A 19,878-nucleotide genomic window follows, 5' to 3' on the forward strand; every position below is an offset into this window, starting at 1 on the left:
TCCCCCTCCAATTCACTCTCTTTAAAAATCATTGGAAAAAAATATCCTGGGGTGAGGATTAACAAAAATAAGACAAAACCTTAAGTTTAGGCTAATTTTTTACCTCTAAATCTAGACAGGAAGATATTTCTGTTCCTCAGATGATCCAGCTAATATGTCTTGCTACCTAGGTTCATTGTGGTTTGTGGAAACATCACTGTGGACAGTGTGACTGCTTTCCTGAGGAATTTTCTCCGTCATAAGTCAGGGGAGATCCACACTGAGATTGTTTTCCTGGGAGAGTAAGTATATCTGTTTGGCTCATAGGCTCTAAATTAATTCTTGAAATATATGTGGATATTTTTAATGGGAGAAAATGACCCTTTTAATATCCATAGAAAAAGTAGGAAATAATAAGAAGCAAGAAGAAAAGGCAAAGTAATCCCATGATCAGAGGTAATTTCTGAAAAAAAATTGAGAATATATCTTGCCAGACGTTTTTCTGTATATGTACTATTAAGTGATCCCAGATCATTAAGGTTATTCTATACTGATTACTCGTATATATTACCATAATTTTGCACACATGTCTAGCATACTTCATAATTATAATTATAACTGTTAATTATCAGGATTGGGAATCTAAAGTTCAAATAGGTGATTTTTTGTTCCATGCCGTTTACGTTTTCACAAGCATAATCCAAGTCAAATATTTGTAAAGCACTGGGACATACATATTTAATACAAAAAAAGTTTAAAGTGGACAAAATGATTTCTAATTATTTTACTTTATAATTTTGGTTCCCAGTGAAATGGAACATTTTTTTGTGTGTGTGCATTTTGAAATTCCTCTTTATTTATTTATTTTTTTTACTCTATTTTCTATAAGGCTGTTCATCTGTTATTTTTCTGGCTTTTGAGCACTCATTGTATAATAATATGAACTGTTTTGTGTCATATATTATAAATATATTTTCCCACTTTGCCCTTCCATTTTCTGTGCTTTCATTTTAATATAGTATTTTATTTACATGTACTTCAATCCATTCACTTATTTTCTTTTTTTGTTTTGTTTATTTTTTGCTTTTCTTACATTCTTAGGCCTCTCTGTTTTAGGATATAGTAAATATTTCTATAAGAGTTCTATGTTTTCATATGGAAATATTTTATATTTTAGCTCTCGGGAATTGATTTGGTGTAATGTGGAAGGAGTTAGCTTCTTTCCCCCCCCAAATGGTTAATCACTCAATAAGTAAGTCAGACAGAATTGAAGTAACATTCTTATCTCATAAGGAAATGTATATAAGATTCACACCAACCTTTACATATTTTGTAGTTAAAGCAAAACAACGAAGTATTGTCTTTGATATTCCTGTCTCCCTCAAATCCTATGTATACTTTCATCAATATCATCCCTTTTGTCTCCTAAGTAAATTCTAATTCTATTTCTATCATTTCATTTCCACTATTAACAATTTTGTTCAACGTTAATATCGTACCTCTCCTGTATCTCTATAAAGGCCACTTTATTGATTGATCCCTTTTAATCTGAAATGGCTGGTGACTTGATTTGATAAATTGAATGCAGCAGAGGCAAAACTTTGTTAGTTTCAGGCCTATAGCCTTTAGGAGAATTTGGCAGTTTCAACTTTCACTCCAAGAGAGTCTTAAGCCCTAAGCCATCATATGAAAAGTCAGAATAGTTTGCTTGGGGAGGAGGCCCATGAAACTCTCACCTGCTCCATGCTGGTAGCTGAGGCAGCAATCACGTGTGTGAAGTCATTTTGGTCTTTCAAGCTCCCAAAATCTGATGAATTGTACCCACATGAATGGCCACAGTCAATACTATGTGGAATTACATTGCTAAGAACAGCCAACCAAAAAATCATAAGAAATAATATATTATTGCTGTTTTAGATCAAGAAGTTCTAGAAGAGCTTGTTTTACAGAAATAAAACATGGTTAGTGGAAGTGGGGTGCTGTCATAACAAAAGCCAAAATATAGTCTTTTTCCTTGAAACTAGTGGTAGTCAGAGGCTGGAAAGGTTGCATAGAGACTCTTTGTAGAGGCCAGAAGAACATTGAGGAATTTTTTATTAGGTACTGAAAGAAGAACAGAATTTTGGTAACCATGTCACTAACAGTAACATGGAAGATGGAAAATGTACCTAGTGCAGTCGTGAAGCTGGCTAAGAAAATTTTCCAAAAGAATGTTGAGTGTCATTTGCCACTGTATAATCATGTATGATAAGACATGGAAATTGAGCTGAAGAAGAAACACCTTAATTTTCAAGCAGAACCGAAGGGGAATATAAGAGTCCCATAACAGTCTCTCCAGCTTGGGGGGAAAAAAAAATCAAAACAAAACAAAAAAAACCTTAAAGAGGAAAATTACCTCAGGAGAAAAAAAAATCAAGTCCAAGATGCCACTTATGAAGTATGACCTCAAAGTCAAATGTAAAGATCCAGTCAAGGATGAAGTTGAGGACCCTTTGTTAAGACCTCAGAAAGATTTGAGGTAGGACTCATTGATGATCCTCTCAAGTTAGCCAAAGGGCTTCTAAGAATGTGAGGACATTGTTCCCAGAATCCTGCCTTTCTCAAAGTAGGGAGGAATCATGAATATGACTTTGTGGGCATGCCATGAACCTGAATACGTAGTATGTTTAGAGCCTTGTCTATACTTTAAATACAATTTTACTGATAAAATGTACTGCCAGCTTGGGGTAAAGGAACAGAGTTCAAAATTTAAAAAAAAAAATCCTCTTGACCTCCAATGCAGCACAGACAGAAATCAAGCTCTTCTCAAGTTCAAACATGGAGCATTTATTAGGTAAAAGGAAGGATGGATTAGAGGGTCAGAGGGAAGATAAAAGAATCAAGAAGAACAATGGATTAGCTCATAAGGACAAAACTAGGCTAAAAAAAAAAATACAACCCTCTGTTGCTGGAGTAGGGGTCCTCATGGTATGTGCTCTGATGGATTTCAGAATTTCTATGTATTAATTTCTGGTTATTTATATTTGCCCTTCATTATCACCCTCACCTCTTTTATTAATATATATATATTTTTTGATTTCAGAGAAAAAGGGAAAGGGAGAGATAGAAACATTAATGATGAGAAAGAATCATTGATCGGTTGCCTCCTGTATGCCCCCTACTGGGGATTGAGCTCCCAACCCCAGCTTGTGCCCTTGCCTAGAATCAAATACAGGCCCCTTCAGTCTGTGGCCCTACACTATCCTCTGAGCATCACCTTCACCTCTTTTGATTGGGAATGTTTATTGCAATTTTTCGATTCCTTATCATGGCATGTTGGGTGTGGAGATGGAAATAATTTAGTTCACAGGTCTTCAGCTAAGGATTAGCTATAACTGAGAAGCCTCATCCACATCTAGCTAGACCTTAAGATAACAAGATGCAGGACTTTGACCTGATTGCTATAAAGAGATGACACTTTTGAGGGAGATCATGAGATTATTTTGTACAGGAGAGGGTTGTGGATTCTGTGGCCAAAGGGAAGAAGGTGGTAAATTGTTTTTGAAAGATGTCTACCAGCAATTTCTCCCAAATGTTTACACATAGACTACTCCTTTAACAACTTAGACCTGAGCTTCAGACTCATCTATGGATTAAAAATGAATCAAATATAGGTGTGTTCCAAGAGGAGATTAAGGGTTCTATTAAATACAAATAAATATAACAGTATCTAAGTCAATCATCCTTTTTCTTCTTTGGTCCTACATTCTTTGTACAGGGTTCCTCCTTCTTTAGAATTGCAAACAATATTTAAGTGCTACATGGCCTATGCAACTTTTGTTGCTGGATCGGCGTTGAAGTGGGAGGATCTGAGGCGAGTTGGGGTAAGAACTACTTTTTCTTTGTTCTTTGTAGTTAACCTCAGCTACAACAGTTAAGATGACAGGATCTAGTCTCTTTCAAAGGCATTACTCCAGACCCTTAAATTTGGGAAAATACAACTTTCTCAATTTTAAAAACTGATCATGAAGGAGATGTAGTAATTGTCCTCCAGTTTCTCCTTGACAAATATCAAACAGACTTCACTGTTTATATAAACTTATAGTTAAATTATTTATTTCACTAAGTTCTCTACCTCGAGCAGTTTTATTTTCACAGTCTAAGAGATCTGAAAAAAAATTATGGATAGCCAAAGTGTGTTTGATCTTACCATTCAAATGCAATTCTTACCAGAGGACAGATTTACCAATTTCTGAGCACACTGATAAGACTTCTGATAGGAGAGACATGAAAGAAAATAGCAGAGATCCCATTAAGGTTGGAACTAAAACTAATGATTAAAGGCCAACCCTCTAGACAGCTTTCATTTAAGATCAAAGACAGCTTTCTCTCATTTTATAGGTTTCACAGAATCATATAAACCAAAAGACTTCAGTTTTTTTTTAAAGGCAGAGATCTATAATGTTCATGTAAAGAATTAAAGCAGAAAATTATAGACTCAGAATAATCTTTATCTTTCCTGCACCTTGGTTTTATGAGAGCCACATCAATAATTTTCTATAATCTTAAGATTTAGCATCCACAATTGAATAATGGCTTACTTTGAGTTAAGCAGACTTCCAGTTCCTCTTTTCTTTGCTGTCCTAAAAGGCAAACAAGTGTACAGGAAATGGCTTTAAAAGATCGTATTACTTATCATCAGGCATAAATTGATGCTTGGGATGATAGGAAAAAGTAACTATGCACTTTACCCATTTTAAAGCAATCTAACATCTATGTTGGAGACCTTGTGCCCTAGGCAACTCATCCATTGTAGCCCTCACAGTCCTTACAGCATTTGCAGAACTATGATCTTGATGTGATTGCATCCATATCAGAACTCCTTCCCTACTGTGTTCTCTTTCTTACTCGAAGTTTTATGAAAGCACACACACAACAACAACAAACAAATATAAGAGAACTCAAAAGAGGCACACCACAGCATTCCCCACTTAATTAACAAGACGGTTGCTGTCCAATCTTGAAGAATAGGTGGAATCTGCGGAAGCATGCCTGATCATAGCCAACCCTTTGTGCAGTGATTACCATGATGAAGACACTTCAAACATCATGAGGTATGAAACTGGCACTGTGGTATTTTGTGATCCAATGCTGATACATTTCTGCCTCTTTTAAATAAAGCCTGGTGCATAGGACTAAACAGGAGATGTCACAGCACACCTTCCTCCCTCTCCCCCCTCCCCCGAAATAGTGCAGATGTATGAAAAAGTAATTGGAAATAAGAGTATTATGAATGTCTCTGGGCTTGTCCACATACTTTGCTAAGTTTTCATATGGATAATAGCTATATAAACTTAAAAAGCAAGCATAGAGATAAGTGATAACTGTTCAGATAGCATCATTACTAACATTCCTCCTCCTCAAAAATAGAGATGTTCTTGGTGATATGTGAACCCTATTATTAGACTTGACTTATAGTTTCCTGCCCCCAAGTAGTTCTGGTGAAAAGTTGTGCATGGTTTAGATTTATTTTGATGTGCTGATGACTATCTGAAATTATTTTTAAGGTGTCTAGAACTAGTGTTACCATCTTTAACTGTGAACTATCTATGAGTATGAACTAGACTTGTGTAACAGAATTCAATTATCCTTGTGATAGCAATGAGTGTTCCTAACCCAGGTGACCTTCTGCCCCCCCCCCCAGGCAAAATAAATAGAAATATTTGAAAGTGATGCTACAAAGAGCAAGAAACAGCTGAGAATTTTCACCATGTATGATATAGTAAAAATGACACAGACTTTAATTTCTTAATTTGTAAACTAAGAACATTGGAAAAGAGAGTCTATAAGCTATTTCTAGCTACAGATAGTAATTCAACCTCTATTTTTTTCCTATAATTAATGTGTTTGAGTTTAAACTATATATATATACACAAAATGATTTATTTCCTTTTCAAACTTTGGTCCCAGAAGACCATAATCTCCAAATACCAAGAGCTGACCTTTCCATAGATTTGTTTTACTAAGTCACTAAAACAACTGCCACCTTTAGTGGGTATTCTATTAAACAGAACATTTTTAGAGAATGTTATAACAATGAAACTTATAATATGGCATTTTATTATGCTTTCCCAGATATCAATTTAACACTGAATTGAATTATATTACAAAACTATTATATGTGGCCAATCACTGATAAATGTATTTGTTGTTTATGTAGGGTACTCTCTGTCAAGAACTATAGCCCTAATACCAGAGTCATCATACAGATACTTCAATCCCATAACAAGGTATTATTTATTCCTATTCTATCTAGTCTATAGAGCTAGATGAATTTAGTTCATCTATGTAATAGATTAATTTAATACTTCCAAATGGGTTTGCACTTGAAAGGTTTTTGCCAATTGTGGGTGACATTCAGAGTCTCATTAAGACTGTTAATCACTTATGAATGTAAATTAAGAAAGAGGTATATTTGTATACTTTAAAAGCTGCTGCCTGGTGGTCTAACTTCCAATCAGCTTGAATCTAAGTGATAAATAAGATCGTTTACTTTGGGAAACTGACAGGGACACTATCAAATACCGGGAGCCACTAAAACTAAAGTAGGCTGATTAGACAATTACAAAAGTTTGAGAGACAACTAAGAGCTAGGTCAGGGTTGATTAATAAGGTTCATCTTCTACACGAGGGCATTCCTTTAAGAGATGCCAACCAAACAGGAGGGATTGATGGGTTTTTTTCAATGCAGAAAAACCAACACAGAGAGTAAAGGAAAATGAACAAACAGAAATATGTGTTCTTAACAACAACAACAAAAAGATTAAATCTCAGAAAAATTATTAATGAGAGATAAGTGCCTTACCTGACAGAGAGTTCAAAATAACTGTAAAAAATGTCACAGAACTTTAAAGAAGAATAGATTTAAAAAGTGAATATTTCAGCAAAGATGTAGAAAGTATGAGAAAGTACCAAATAGAAGTCACAGAGCTGAAGAATATATGCATTATAGGGCTTAGCCAGACTAGATAAATCAGAAAAAAGGATCAGTAAACTGGAAGACAAAGTAGTGGAACTCACCTAACTAGACCAGCAGAAAAGAATGCAAATGAGTGAAGATAGTTTAAGTAGCTGATGGGACATCATGAGACCAAAATTTGCATTATGAATCTCACAAGGAGAAGAGATATCTGAGAAATAATGGCTGAAAACATCCTAACATGTGGAAGGAAACAGACATCCAGATTCATGAAGCTGAAAATTCAAAACAAGAAAAATCCAAAGAAATCCACACTAAGATACATTAAAGAGTAAAAAGTTAAGGACAACCAACAGGTGTTCACTTGAGACTTTTATTGTTTCTTGAGGCAAATATTTATTGCTATGATGTTATTATATACCAAGTCTAAAGTAAACAAACAAACAAACATACAAACCCTTAACTCAGATACAGAGAACTGATTGGTGATTGCCAGAAGCAGGGGATGAGATTGGACAAAATGAACAAAATGGGTGAAAGGGGTAAAAATGCACTCTTTCAATTAAAAAATCATAGAGATATAATCATAGAGCATAGTAGCTATCCTATATGATAAAGATGTAATATGTAAATTGACCATCACACCCTTGCACAAGATGACTGCCACAATATGGCTGACAGGGGAGGGCAGTTGAGGGGATCAGGCCTACAGGGGAAGGCAGTAAAGGAGACCAAGCCTGCAGGGGAAGACTGTTGCGGGCAACCAGACCTACAGGAAAGAGAAGTTGGGGTGACTAGGTCTGCAGGGGAGGGCAGTTGGAGGTGACCAGGGCAGCATGGGAGGGAAGTTGGGGGCAATCTGGCTGGCAGGAGAGGGAAATTGGAGGCAATAGGGCCAGCAGAGGAGTAGTTAGGAATTGATCATGATGGCAGGGGAGTGGTTAGTGTGTGATCAGGCTGGCAGGCAGAAACAGTTAGGGGCAGTCAGTCAGGCAGGCAGGCAGGCAAGTGGTTGGGAGCCAGCAGTCCCTAATTGTGAGAGGGATGTCTGACTGTCGATTTATGGCCTAAACTCACAATTGGACATCTCCTGAGGTGTTACCAATTGGGGAGGGTGCAGGCTGGACTGAGGGACACCCCCCCTCCATCCCCCAGTGCATGAATTTCATGCACTAGGCCTCTAGTAGTTAATAATATATTATTATATATTTGAAAGTTACAAAGAGAAGAAATCTCTAAAGTATTATCACAATAAAAAATAAGCACTATGATGATGAATGTTAACTAGACTTATTGTTTTGCTCATTGTGCAATGTATATAAATATTGAATCATTATATTGTATACCCAAAACTAATATAATGTTATATATCAATTATATCCTATAAGAAAAACTCTCCAAAAAACAAATAAGCAAAAGAGATTGTAAATTCAATGTAGAATCATAGGTCTAGCTAAGCCCTTTGACCTGATTTTTTAACTATAGCTAGTTTCCTTTTAAAAAGTGGAATAGTTGACCACTAACCACTTCTAAATGTTGAATTTATTCTTATCACTTGTGCTGACCTGGGCAAAATAAATGCTTTAAAGTAAAATAGAGACATTCATCTAGAAACCACTTTTTTAAGTTATATTTATTTTTAATGTTTGACCTACTTTCTATCATGAAACAGGATTTTCTGCCAAAGATTCCCAGCTGGAACTGGACTATTGGAGACAACATCATCTGTTTTGCTGAATTAAAACTTGGATTTATGGCTCAAGGCTGTTTGGTGCCAGGCTTGTGCACCTTTCTAACATCTTTATTTCTTGAGCAAAACAGTAAGGTAACATTGTAAACTGATGTCGAATCTTGGCTCTATCCTCGTGTTCTTACATATTAGGATCAGAAATTGATGTAAAAAAATAAGGAAAGCAAGAAGACCCCAATAAATGAGATTTGACTTCTCCTTGAGCTAGGAAGGAATTGAGAGATCTAGACTGAGTTCCTAGATACTGCATTGACCTTATAAAGAGCAATTTATTTTATTCTTGCCAAAGAATATTGAATATTTGTCTGCAAAATAGAGACCATAACTCTGCTTTCTACCTGCTCTATGATATTATGAATGTAAATATATTCATAAATGTAGAAGCACTTTGAGTTATTGAAATAAATGTAATTAAATGTTATGTTATTAACATATATATATATATATGTATATATATATGACTTCTCCATTAATAACATAACATTTAAGAGAGGGGGGGGTAATATGCAAATTAGGCTGGGACACTGTAAAGGGAGGGCAGGACAGGAGGAGGTTGCTTACACAGGTGAGGTCTGGAGTGGAGACAGAAACAGAGACAGGGGGCCTGCCTGAGATGGCTCAATGGCTCAGGCAGCCCAGAGTGCACACCGGCAGAGGGGCAGTGGGGGCCTGGGGCAGAAGTCAGGCGCAAGTCCTGGCAACCTGTGAAGCCCATCATGATTGACTCTGGCAGTGGCCCGTGGGGTGCCTCCTCGCATGATTTCAATCGCGTGCTGGGCCTCTAGCTTAAATATAAATTAAATACAAAATGCTCAACATGATAATTATATTCCTCAAGTGGCAATAATAATACAAATAATAATTAAAATCTAATATTTAGATTACTTTGGGCCATTCTATACAGTAATAATAATAATGACCACAGATTGATTGCCTACTATGTGTTATGCATTTGAAATACAGGTAGTATCCTACTTATAGGTCTGTGTTGTTAACTAACTTGGTCATATAGTAAGTGGGTAACAGGACTAGAACTGTTTGATCTGTGGTCTTACCACTATGCCCTAAGACTATAGTTTTATTCAGAATCTTCCACATCAGATCCTAGGAAACCTTTGTCTAAGAATAAGCAGCTAAAAGAAACTATTAGAATGGATTAATATAGCATAAAGTATGGCCTTGTAAATGCCATTTCCATGAAATGCTCTGGGAAAGGTTCTAATCCTCAGCTGGGCCTGGTATCCTATTGTCCACTTTTCTCTCCATTTAATAGTCCACACTTTCATTTTTTGTACATGTAATTTCCCTCCTGGTCTCTCTTCACACTTTACTTCCTTTGTTCAATAAGTTCAAACAATTTGTATATATTCTCCAGTTCCTTTTCTGGTGCCATTAAGGAAAAAGAAAAGAAGTGAAAGATGCTCTGGCCAGTACAATACTAACTGGAAAACAAAACAAAAAAATTCTGTAGTCTTTTCTGTGAATGTGAGGAGAAATAGAAATGTATACAGATAAATAGAAATGCCCATCAGGCATCAGGAAATGAGCATGATGCTACCACACTGACCATGCTTTAACCTTCAATTAGTGGTCACTGTATATGACCTAGGAAATGGCTTGTCAGGAAATCCTCTCTGCGCTGAATGTTTAGAGAGTGGAAGGTAACTGCAGTGTCTATTGTGATGGTTGTTATTTTAATCTCTATGACTAAAGAAAATGAAAAGGAATGTGTTTTCTATCTGAAGACCTCATCTCTTTCACGGAAATATAGAAGGTAGAAATGGAATTCCAGCCCTATTATGCTTTTCTTTTTCTTTTTTTACCTGAAGTTGTAACTTCCTCACTGAGGATCATTATATGTCAATATTCATCATGAGATGGTTTTTGGAATACTGGAATTGAGAGATATTTATGGCCATAATCATTTTTTTTGGAAGTAAAACCTGAAACTCACTTTTTAAGAAATTCTCAACTGGGTAGAGTCAGAGCAACATTTTTTAATTCTGTACGCTGCCCTGGTGCTTTAGAGTCTGTAATAAATTATTGACTTAGTTTTAATGGCCAGGACTTCAATGTCTTAGGTCCCATTTTTCTCTCATTATGCACTTAACTTTCTGTCTGTTTTATTTTTTAAATATATTTTATTGATTTTTTACAGAGCGGAAGGGAGAGGGATAGAGAGTTAGAAACATCGATGAGAGAGAAAGACCATTCAGCCACCTCCTGCACTCCCCTTTACCGGGGATGTGCCCGAAACCAAGGTACATGCCCCTGACCAGAATCGAACCTGGAACCCTTCAGTCCAAAGGCCTATGCTCTATCCACTGAGCCAAACTGGTTAGAGCTTTCTGTCTGTTTTTACATCTACAAATGTGTGTTATTAATATCATAACCAGATTTTTCCAAATATTGAGTTAACATTTGTAAAAGTTCTTAGTACTCAGATGAAAAGGCATTGAATCAATAATATATGCTTTTGTTTAGCTGTTTATTTGTTCTGCTATATTGAATATATGATGGTAAATTATAGTTTGAAGAGCATTCCTGGTTCGTTTTAGGCACAAAGCATTTCCTTACAAGCTTAAACTTACATTAGATTTGATTAAACTGATTTATTTGAGCTCCCCAATTCTATCTAAATCTAAAATTCATCTTATCTTCCCATTTCCCTTCCTGACCTAATTAAAAAACTAACTCAGGAATCTTCTCCATTTTTATGGTTATCATGTTTACCATTTTTGAAAAGTGGATCATTTAGTTTAGATGTACTAAGTCAATTTCTATGGCAATAAGGACTTAAATATTGATATGAACTGCACTGTGAGGTGAGCCCTCCTAAACAGAGAAATTCAAGAGTATGGGAAAAGGCAGGGGTTTTAGCTGAATCTTGGGAAGGGTAGGAGGAATGCCTAGATTGCTTGAAATGGTGGTCTTTATTTATATATTCAAGTTGTATGTATATTATTGATTTTTTACAGAGAGGAAGAGAGAGGGATAGAGAGTTAGAAACACGGATGAGAGAGAAACTTCCATCAGCTGCCTCCTGTACCCTCCCCCACACTGGGGATGTGCTTGCAACCAAGGTACATGCCTTGACCAGAATCGAACCTGGGACCCTTCACTCCACAGGCTGACGCTCTATCCACTGAGCCAAACCGATTTCAGCATGGTGATCTTTTTTAGCAGGGCAGAAATTTTTGTTTGTTTGTTTTAATTTTTCCCCCTAAAGCATGGGAGAAATATTTCTGAATTTGCCTTTACTCTCCATGGCTACTGTGTTTCAGAGTTCACAGGGATTCTAAACTTTTACCTGAGTTTCTGGGCTTTAACGAGCCTGTCCTGCCATGTCAGAATAGTGTGGTAGTGATTCTCAAAGAAGCAGAGGAAGAATATGAGGAGGATGTAAAAAGAGCATAACGAAATGTTGAGGGATCCTACACAAATCCCTCAACATTTCGCTATGCTCTTTTTAGCTGCTCCCTGTCCCCTCTGGTTGCATTTCGCCTTTTTGAGAGACATCTTTGCTTTGCTCCCTTCATGTCTCCCATTTCTCTAGAAACTTACTGCTATCCTTGATTTTTACATTTTCTTTTTTTTAATATATTTTATTGATTTTTTCACAGAGAGGAAGGGAAAAGGATAGAGAGTTAGAAACATCGATGAGAGAGATACATCGACCAGCTGCCTCCTGCACACCCCCTACCGGGAATGTGCCCGCAACTAATGTACATGCCCTTGACCGGAATCGAACCTGGGACCCTTGAGTCCACAGACCGACGTTCTACCTCTGAGCCAAACCGGTTTCGGCGATTTTTACATTTTCATTTCCATTAATCAGGATGGCCCTCAGTTTATTTGAACCCATGAAGGGTTCTGATACTGGGCAGAAAACCATGTATATTTTTCCTTTGTGGTATGTGGTGACAGGCATACCTCAGAGATATTGTGGTTTTGCTTCTAGGCCATTGCCATAAAGTGAGTATCTCAATAAAGTGGCTCATAATATTTTTGCTAATTGAGGGCCTTACCTTCAATTTGAAAAAACAAAACAAAACAAAACAAACAAAAAAACACAACATATGTGAAATGCAATAAAGTGAACACAATAAAATGTGCCTATAGGTAGTCAGGAGAAAACTAATGTATCTTAAAAAATAAATCTTAAACAGCCATATCCAGGGAGAGACAACTTAGATTATATATTATCCTTCCCATGTTATTACTGGCTCAAAAATCAACCTACCTTGTTGAAAATTTTGGAAGAAGAATTATAATTTTCAGCAAGGAATATTGGGTGCCATCTGAGAATAAAACAAGTCTTAATGCTACCATTTCATTCAGAAATCTTTAGTGAAAAAAGTTGAGGTGCAGGTTAGAGTTTTAGTTCTTCCTTTGACATTTCTCCAGTTAAACACTAGGACAAGTCTTCTTCCTATCACCTAAGTGCAGTGGGTGCTGGTTTACTGCTTAGCAAAATATACAACTTGAATTATAGCATCCCATCTTCCATATCACGCGCTTCATGTGGCATGATTGTATATTACAGGTTTCTCCTAAACAGCCCTGGCAAAAAATCTTTTTAAGTAGCTTGAAGAACAAAATCCTGACTCAACGCCTTTCTGATGACTTAGCTGGACTACCTTTTCCTGAAGTTTGCCTGTAAGTTAAAAGAAACGCTTTCCTCATTTTTCCCCCCACACACAATAACATTCTTTCAACAATGATCAATGATGGCATTTCTGTAGGCCAGGCTCCATGACAAGCACTGAAGATATAAGAATATGAGATCAGAATAAGTCTGAGTCGCTGCAACTTAGAGAAGTTGTGGGACAATTGTATCTCTGTCTCAGTTGGCATGCTGGCTATGAGCTACTTCAGGATGGATCCACTTGCAAGTGGGAATTCCATATTTGGGAGGCCCTTCCTCGGCTGAAGTGCTAGTGTCCCTACAGGGACAGAGCACAAAGTGTTAGTCATAGTAGTGTGAAGTAGTGGCCTCCTGTCCTTCCTCTCCTCATGATGCTCTGTCTTCCTTCGCAGGCTCTGCTTTGTGAAGCTGCACCTCATGCTGATAGCCATCGAGCACAAATCCTCACCTTCCGGGTACTGGTAGCAATGAGGCTTCAAATCTCTTCAGTTGTTTTTTTTTAGTAGAATCTTTATGATGAAGACTTTTCCAAATATATAACCATCACTAAGCTTTTTGACATTTGTAGAGAGCAGCCCAGGCTGCTGTGGTAAATTTAGTATATTTCCAGTGATTGTGGTTAGCATGGCTACCCTAGCAAGCATGTCAAACTCACAGGTTAAAATGGGCCAAAAAAATGAGACATGAATCCCATGGGCCACGAGTTTGACATGCTTACTGTAAAGGGTGGACAGGTGCTTTGCCTTTGCTGCTAAGACCCAGCCCCAGTTCTCTTCAGGAGGTGTCATCCTCTCACATCTGTTCCTGTTCATATATTACCAGATCTTGCAAATCTTTTTAAAAAAATATATTTTATTGATTTTTTACAGAGAGGAAAGAAGAGGGATAGAGAATTAGAAACGTCGATGAGAGAGAATCATTGATCAGCTGCCTCCTGCACACCTCCTACTGGAGATGTGCCCACAATCCAGGTCCATGCCCCTGGCCGGAATCGAATCCGGGATCTTTCAGTCAGCAGGCTGATACTCTATCCACTGAGCCAAATCGGTTTTGGCAAGATCTTGCAAATCTTGACCCTGAAGCCATATCATAACAATAGAAGTATTTATGATAAAAATGTTCTCACTAACTCTGGTCTTAAAAAACAATTCTGTAAAATATGGCAAAATGTGAATTTGGTCTACTAGAAAAAGTCTGCTGTTAATAGGGGATATGAAGGAAAGAGATAATGTTACCAGCATTGCCTGAGAACCCTTATTGGATAGTGTTAGAAGTAAAATAAGTTATCATGTCAGAAAAAAGAAAAAAAATTTAGGACAAATAGAGAATCAGCTACAATAACATAGTGAGAAAAGATGATGAAATTAAAAATGGGGGCTTAATTAGATGGGAGACAAGAAAGACATTGGCTGATGTGTGGTTTTCCGTGCAAAACTAACTTAAATTAGAATCAACACACTAGATTCTAGTCCTGATTATCATTTGCTAGCCCAGTGGCCTTGGCAGAGTGTTTACCATCTGAAAAATGAGGAACTCATGTTAACACCTAAGACCCCTTCCAAGTCTAAAACCAACATTACCAGGAACCATGCAATTACAGGGAAACAGACAAAATTCAGTAATTCTGAGTGATAGTACATGGGCTACACAGGAATGACTTTATGTGAAAGGCCAGAAAGAACAACAGTTCTGTGCAAGTGGAGAGCATGCAGAAGGACTCTGTGCAAAAGAAATCATTGGGTACAGTACAAAGCAAGTCATTAAGCAGATTTGACAAGTAGTTTTATCTGGCTGGCTACATTCTATTTAGTAATCCTGGAAAAATCACAAGATCTAAACCTACACCAGGCAACTTGGGTTTCAGACTGGCCCCCAACTTGATCAAGTTTAAACATCTTTTTGGCATTCAACAACCTGGGCTACACATCAGAATTATTTACAAAGTTTTAAAGACTATATATTCTAAAACCCAGCTTCTGAACTTTTCAGAATCAAAATCTCTAAGGGTGGGGCCTGAGAATTTTGTAAAGCTCCGTGACATAGTTTATTCACTGGCATTTGGATATTACTGGACCAAATGCTTTTTTTTTTTTTTTTTTTTTTTTACTATATGTTACTGATTTTTTACAGAGAGGAAGGAAGAGGGAAAGAGAGCTAGAAACATTAGTGAGAGAGAAATATTGATCAGCTGCCTCCTACATGCCTCCTCCTGGGGATGTACCTACAACCAAGGTATATGCCTTGACGGGAATCGAACCTGGGACCCTTCAGTCCTCAGGCTGACCCTCTATCCACTGAGCCAAACCAATCAGGACTAGACCAAATGCTTTTAAGATCTTTTTCAATCCTGACACCCTACATTTCTAATATTATTAGAATGACTATTAGGACACCATACACCAGAAACATGAATATCTATTAAGCAACTAATTTCTACATATATTTGAGAGTTCCAGGTGCTATTTCCTATGTAGTATGCACCTACCCACAATGAAAGAGGAACCTTCTCTACATAGTCTTAACTTTGATTTCTCACCAAAAAGGTGAATCAAAGTCCTGATTTGGCAAAGATACTGATAATAGCAATCTCCTAAATGCTTGCTAGTTCATGACCAATGATGCTGTAGGCATTTTACTTACATTAGCTCTTGAATCCTCTCAACAATGCTGTGAGGTATGCACAATTATTAGTTGCATCTTACAGAAGAGGGAGCCGAGGCCCAGAAAAGGTAACTAATTTCCCCAAGTTCACATTGCTCTCCAGTGGCTGAGCCATAATCTGATAACCAAACTGTACTGCATCCACCATAGTCATAAATAAGTGGAAGAAAAATGGGTGTCTCAAAGGCTGGGCTTGAAACACTGGTGGAAAATCTCTTTTTTCACCTTTTATTTTCTCTTCTAATTGATACACTTGAATATACTCTACATCTTGCAAAAACCCTGGATAATCATAAAGATTTGTCTTAAAGAATAATTTGTCACCTGCTAAGAGATGAAGTTGGACCTGACCCAGTTAGGTAATATCCTGAGATTGTTTCAGTAGCAAACATTCTCTAATAAAACAACTGGCCATGATTAATGAGAAGAATTAAGCAATAATGCTAGTTCAAAAAAATCTTCAAAAGTTCACCTCTTCTTTCAAATATTAATCTTCAAAACTAAATACTTAATAAGAGTTCAGAAGACATCCCCTTAAAACCTTAGCCAGTTTGCCCGGCTAGCTCAGTCGGTAGAGCATGAGACTCTTAAAACCTTAGCCAGTTTGGCTCAGTGGATAGAGAATTGGCCTATGAATTGAAGGGTCCCGGGTTCGATTCCAGTCAAGGTCAGGTACCTTGGTTGCAGGCTCAAACCCTGGCCCTAGTTGGGGCATGTGCAGGAAGCAACCAATTGCTGTGTCTCTCTCACATTGATGTTTTTCTCTGTGTGTCTCTCCCACTCCTTTCCACTCTCTCTAAATAAAAAACAAACAAACAAAAAAAGAAATATGAAGAATCAACTAAGTATACTTGAGAGCTACTAAAAAGTAGCCAGTGATATATGGGGTGAGAAATACAAGTCTATGTTCTTTCTCTTTGAAAGTTAAGGCAGTCATTCCACTCAATAATATCAGTTGGTAAATACTCAGAAACTGTGAGCCAATGTATCGGGTAATAATGTACATGAGTATAGCTCCTCAGCATCTTTCTACTCTTGGTATGGGGCTGAACAGCTTTTGTTGTAAAAGTCTTTTTTTTTTTTTTTTTTTTTTTTTTTTTTTTTTTTTTTTTTTTTTTTTTTTTGTGAGGCTCTAATACTTACCCTAACAGCAGAACAGCAGAATAAGCTTTTCCAGAATTAAGACCTAACCTCTTTCCAATGTGAATATAAAAGAGTGTGTTTTAAAGAAGGAAAGGAATACTTTCTTCATGCACAAATGAAGTGCGAGGAGTTATAGGGTTATAAGGCCTCTTCATCCTAGAGGTCTGAAAAAAAACAGGAAATCTGACAAACATAGGAAGAAATATCAGGAACTGAAACAGTCATAATGGACTACTGCATCAAGGAGTATCATGGGTGAAATTTATAAGGCAGGGTTTTTAAACATACAACCCATAAGAAAATGGAAAAATCAAAATATACAAGTAATGTAAAAATACAAACAATTCATGTTGTTCCTACTCTCAAAAATCTTGCAATCAGGAGACCAAAATGAAGTTGAAAGAAATATTCAGGTTTTCCCTACCTGGTTTTGCTCAGTGGTTAGAGCTTTGGCCTGTGGACTGAAGAAATACACAGGTTCAGAAAATGGATAGGCAAATAAAAGGAACTTTTGAACCCAACTGGTTAATAGACATAATTTAATTGTAAAGGTCAAATAGCCTAAGCATGAACACCACTAGTAAGTCTAGTAACTGTATGGCCTTGACCTAGATGTCAGTGGATAGCCTAAGTTATCAAGGCTTTATATATTTGAGTTTGTTTGACCATCTCAGATTCAAGACATAGTCCCAGGAAGAACTTATCCTTTGCTCAGTTGTGTACAAATTGTGTTGTGACCTCCCTTTCCTCAGCATATTTAGCAGTAATTAGAGTATCAACTATACCAAATTTACATTTTCTACCATGTTTATAAGTAAAAGGGGATTGTCCTAGTAACTCTGCAACTTAGAGAATCCATTGGTAATGACAAAATAAAACACCAAATATTGGCACAAATATTGGCTGGAAAAAATGCCTTATTTTTATTTCTTGTCTCTAGTGGTCTGATACTAAATCCACCAGCACAGGTCAAGTTGCAAAAGAACACATTAGGGTTCTTTATTGCTGAATCTGCAAAGGATGTCAGAAGGTAATTTTTTTTTATTACTTTATGGGGAGAACATCCTAACTCACATACAAGTTAATGGCAGGCAGACTGAGTCAGCACCATGCTCCCTTAGTGTTAAGTCTCACATAAGTCATTCTTGATTTGCTTTCATTGTCCAGAGCTGCCTTTTACTGTGCCACCTGTCACAGTGATGTGCATTCTCCCGAGCTAATTGGAAAATGTAGCTGCAAATTCAAGAGCCGTGGAGACTTTTCAGGTAACTGCACTTTACCCCTGGCTGTCCTCGACACAGCTTTTGGGGGTGTGGCCAAGGAAAAGAGGATAGGTCCCATTCCTTAAAATGCCCCTTTGAACTTAGCCAAGAAGTAGCAGACATTTCCTTACTGGGCATACAAGATCTGAGAATCAGTCCTTGATGGCTGAAACCAGCCTTACTAGTTATTTAGTCCATCTCATTCACAGGCAAGGCAAATGAATTCTACCAGAGATTCCCTGAGGAGCAGGTTCATGGAGCTTCTCAGGCTGCCATTCTAGATGCCAAATTAAGGGCTTTGTCTCAGCCCTGCCTCCATGTTCTCTGAATATTTCAATTCCCCTTTGAGACTTTAAGACAGTTTGGGGCATATATATGTATCCTATCTAACAAAAGAATAATATGCAAACTGACCATCACTCCAACACACAAGATGGCTGCCCCCATGTGGACACAAGATGGCTGCCACAAGATGGCCAGCAGAGGAGGGCAGTTGGGAGGGACCAGGCCTTCAAGGGAGGGCAGTTGGGAGCGATCAAGCCTGCAAGGGAGGGCAGTTAGGGATGACCAGGCCAGCAGAGGAGGGAAGTTGGGGGTGACCAGACCTGCAGGGGAGGGCAGTTGGGGGCAAACAGGGTGGTAAGGGAGTAGTTAGGCATCAATCAGGCTGGCAGTTTATGGTTAGGGAGTGATCAGTCTGGCAGGCAGAAGCGGTTAGGTGCAATAAGAAAGGCAGGCAGGCGAGCAGTTGGGATCCAGCAGTCCTGTATTGTGAGAGGGATGTCCCAGATTAGAGAGGGTGCAGGCCTCTAGTATATATCTATGCACACACACACACACACACACATATTTATACTAGAGGCCCGGTGCACAAAATTCGTGCATGGGGGTGTGTGTCTACATATATATGTATATGTATATGTATATGTATTTATATATTTATATATTTATATATTTATATATTTATATATTTATATATTTATATATTTATATATTTATATATTTATATATTTATATATTTATATATTTATATATTTATATATTTATATATTTATATATTTATATATTTATATATTTATATATTTATATATTTATATATTTATATATTTATATATTTATATATTTATATAAAATATCTCTTCTAGGAATATATATATATATATATATATATATATATATATATATATATATATATAATGTTCCTAGATTACTGTGTGGTTCCATGCGTGACTGCCAGCCTGAGACCAAGACCCCAGGTGACTATGGTGATGCGGGGATGTTGCCACCCTGCCCCCAGCTGCTTGGCACTTACATTCATAGGCTGCAAGTGGCCAAGAGGCATTCTGCGACCCCTGCCGCTCAGGGCCTAAACATGGGCTTACAGGCTAGGAGCAGCCTGGTTCTGGAGGATGTTCCTGGGACCCAGCTGCTCAGTGCCTGTGTATGCAAATTAACTACCATCTTTATTCAGTTAATT

At 37.3% G+C, this 19,878-nt stretch overlaps 1 protein-coding gene across 1 annotated transcript in view; it reads left to right on the forward strand.

The window, feature by feature from the left end:
- KCNU1 (potassium calcium-activated channel subfamily U member 1) overlaps positions 1-19,878 on the forward strand; it is a gene marked incomplete at both ends in the record, with an annotated part of 133,883 nt that overhangs the window by 26,085 nt on the left and 87,920 nt on the right. The window contains 9 exons of the mRNA XM_084876253.1: positions 171-281; positions 3,737-3,842; positions 4,990-5,072; positions 6,179-6,248; positions 8,610-8,762; positions 13,234-13,346; positions 13,728-13,796; positions 18,080-18,169; positions 18,307-18,404. Of these exons, the coding sequence (XP_084732379.1) occupies positions 171-281; positions 3,737-3,842; positions 4,990-5,072; positions 6,179-6,248; positions 8,610-8,762; positions 13,234-13,346; positions 13,728-13,796; positions 18,080-18,169; positions 18,307-18,404 (893 nt within the window). The remainder of the gene's footprint in view (positions 1-170; positions 282-3,736; positions 3,843-4,989; positions 5,073-6,178; positions 6,249-8,609; positions 8,763-13,233; positions 13,347-13,727; positions 13,797-18,079; positions 18,170-18,306; positions 18,405-19,878) is intronic.

This window comes from Pipistrellus hanaki (genome assembly GCF_964339955.1).
Source record: "Pipistrellus hanaki genome assembly, chromosome: 3".
Classification (NCBI taxonomy): domain Eukaryota; kingdom Metazoa; phylum Chordata; class Mammalia; order Chiroptera; family Vespertilionidae; genus Pipistrellus; species Pipistrellus hanaki.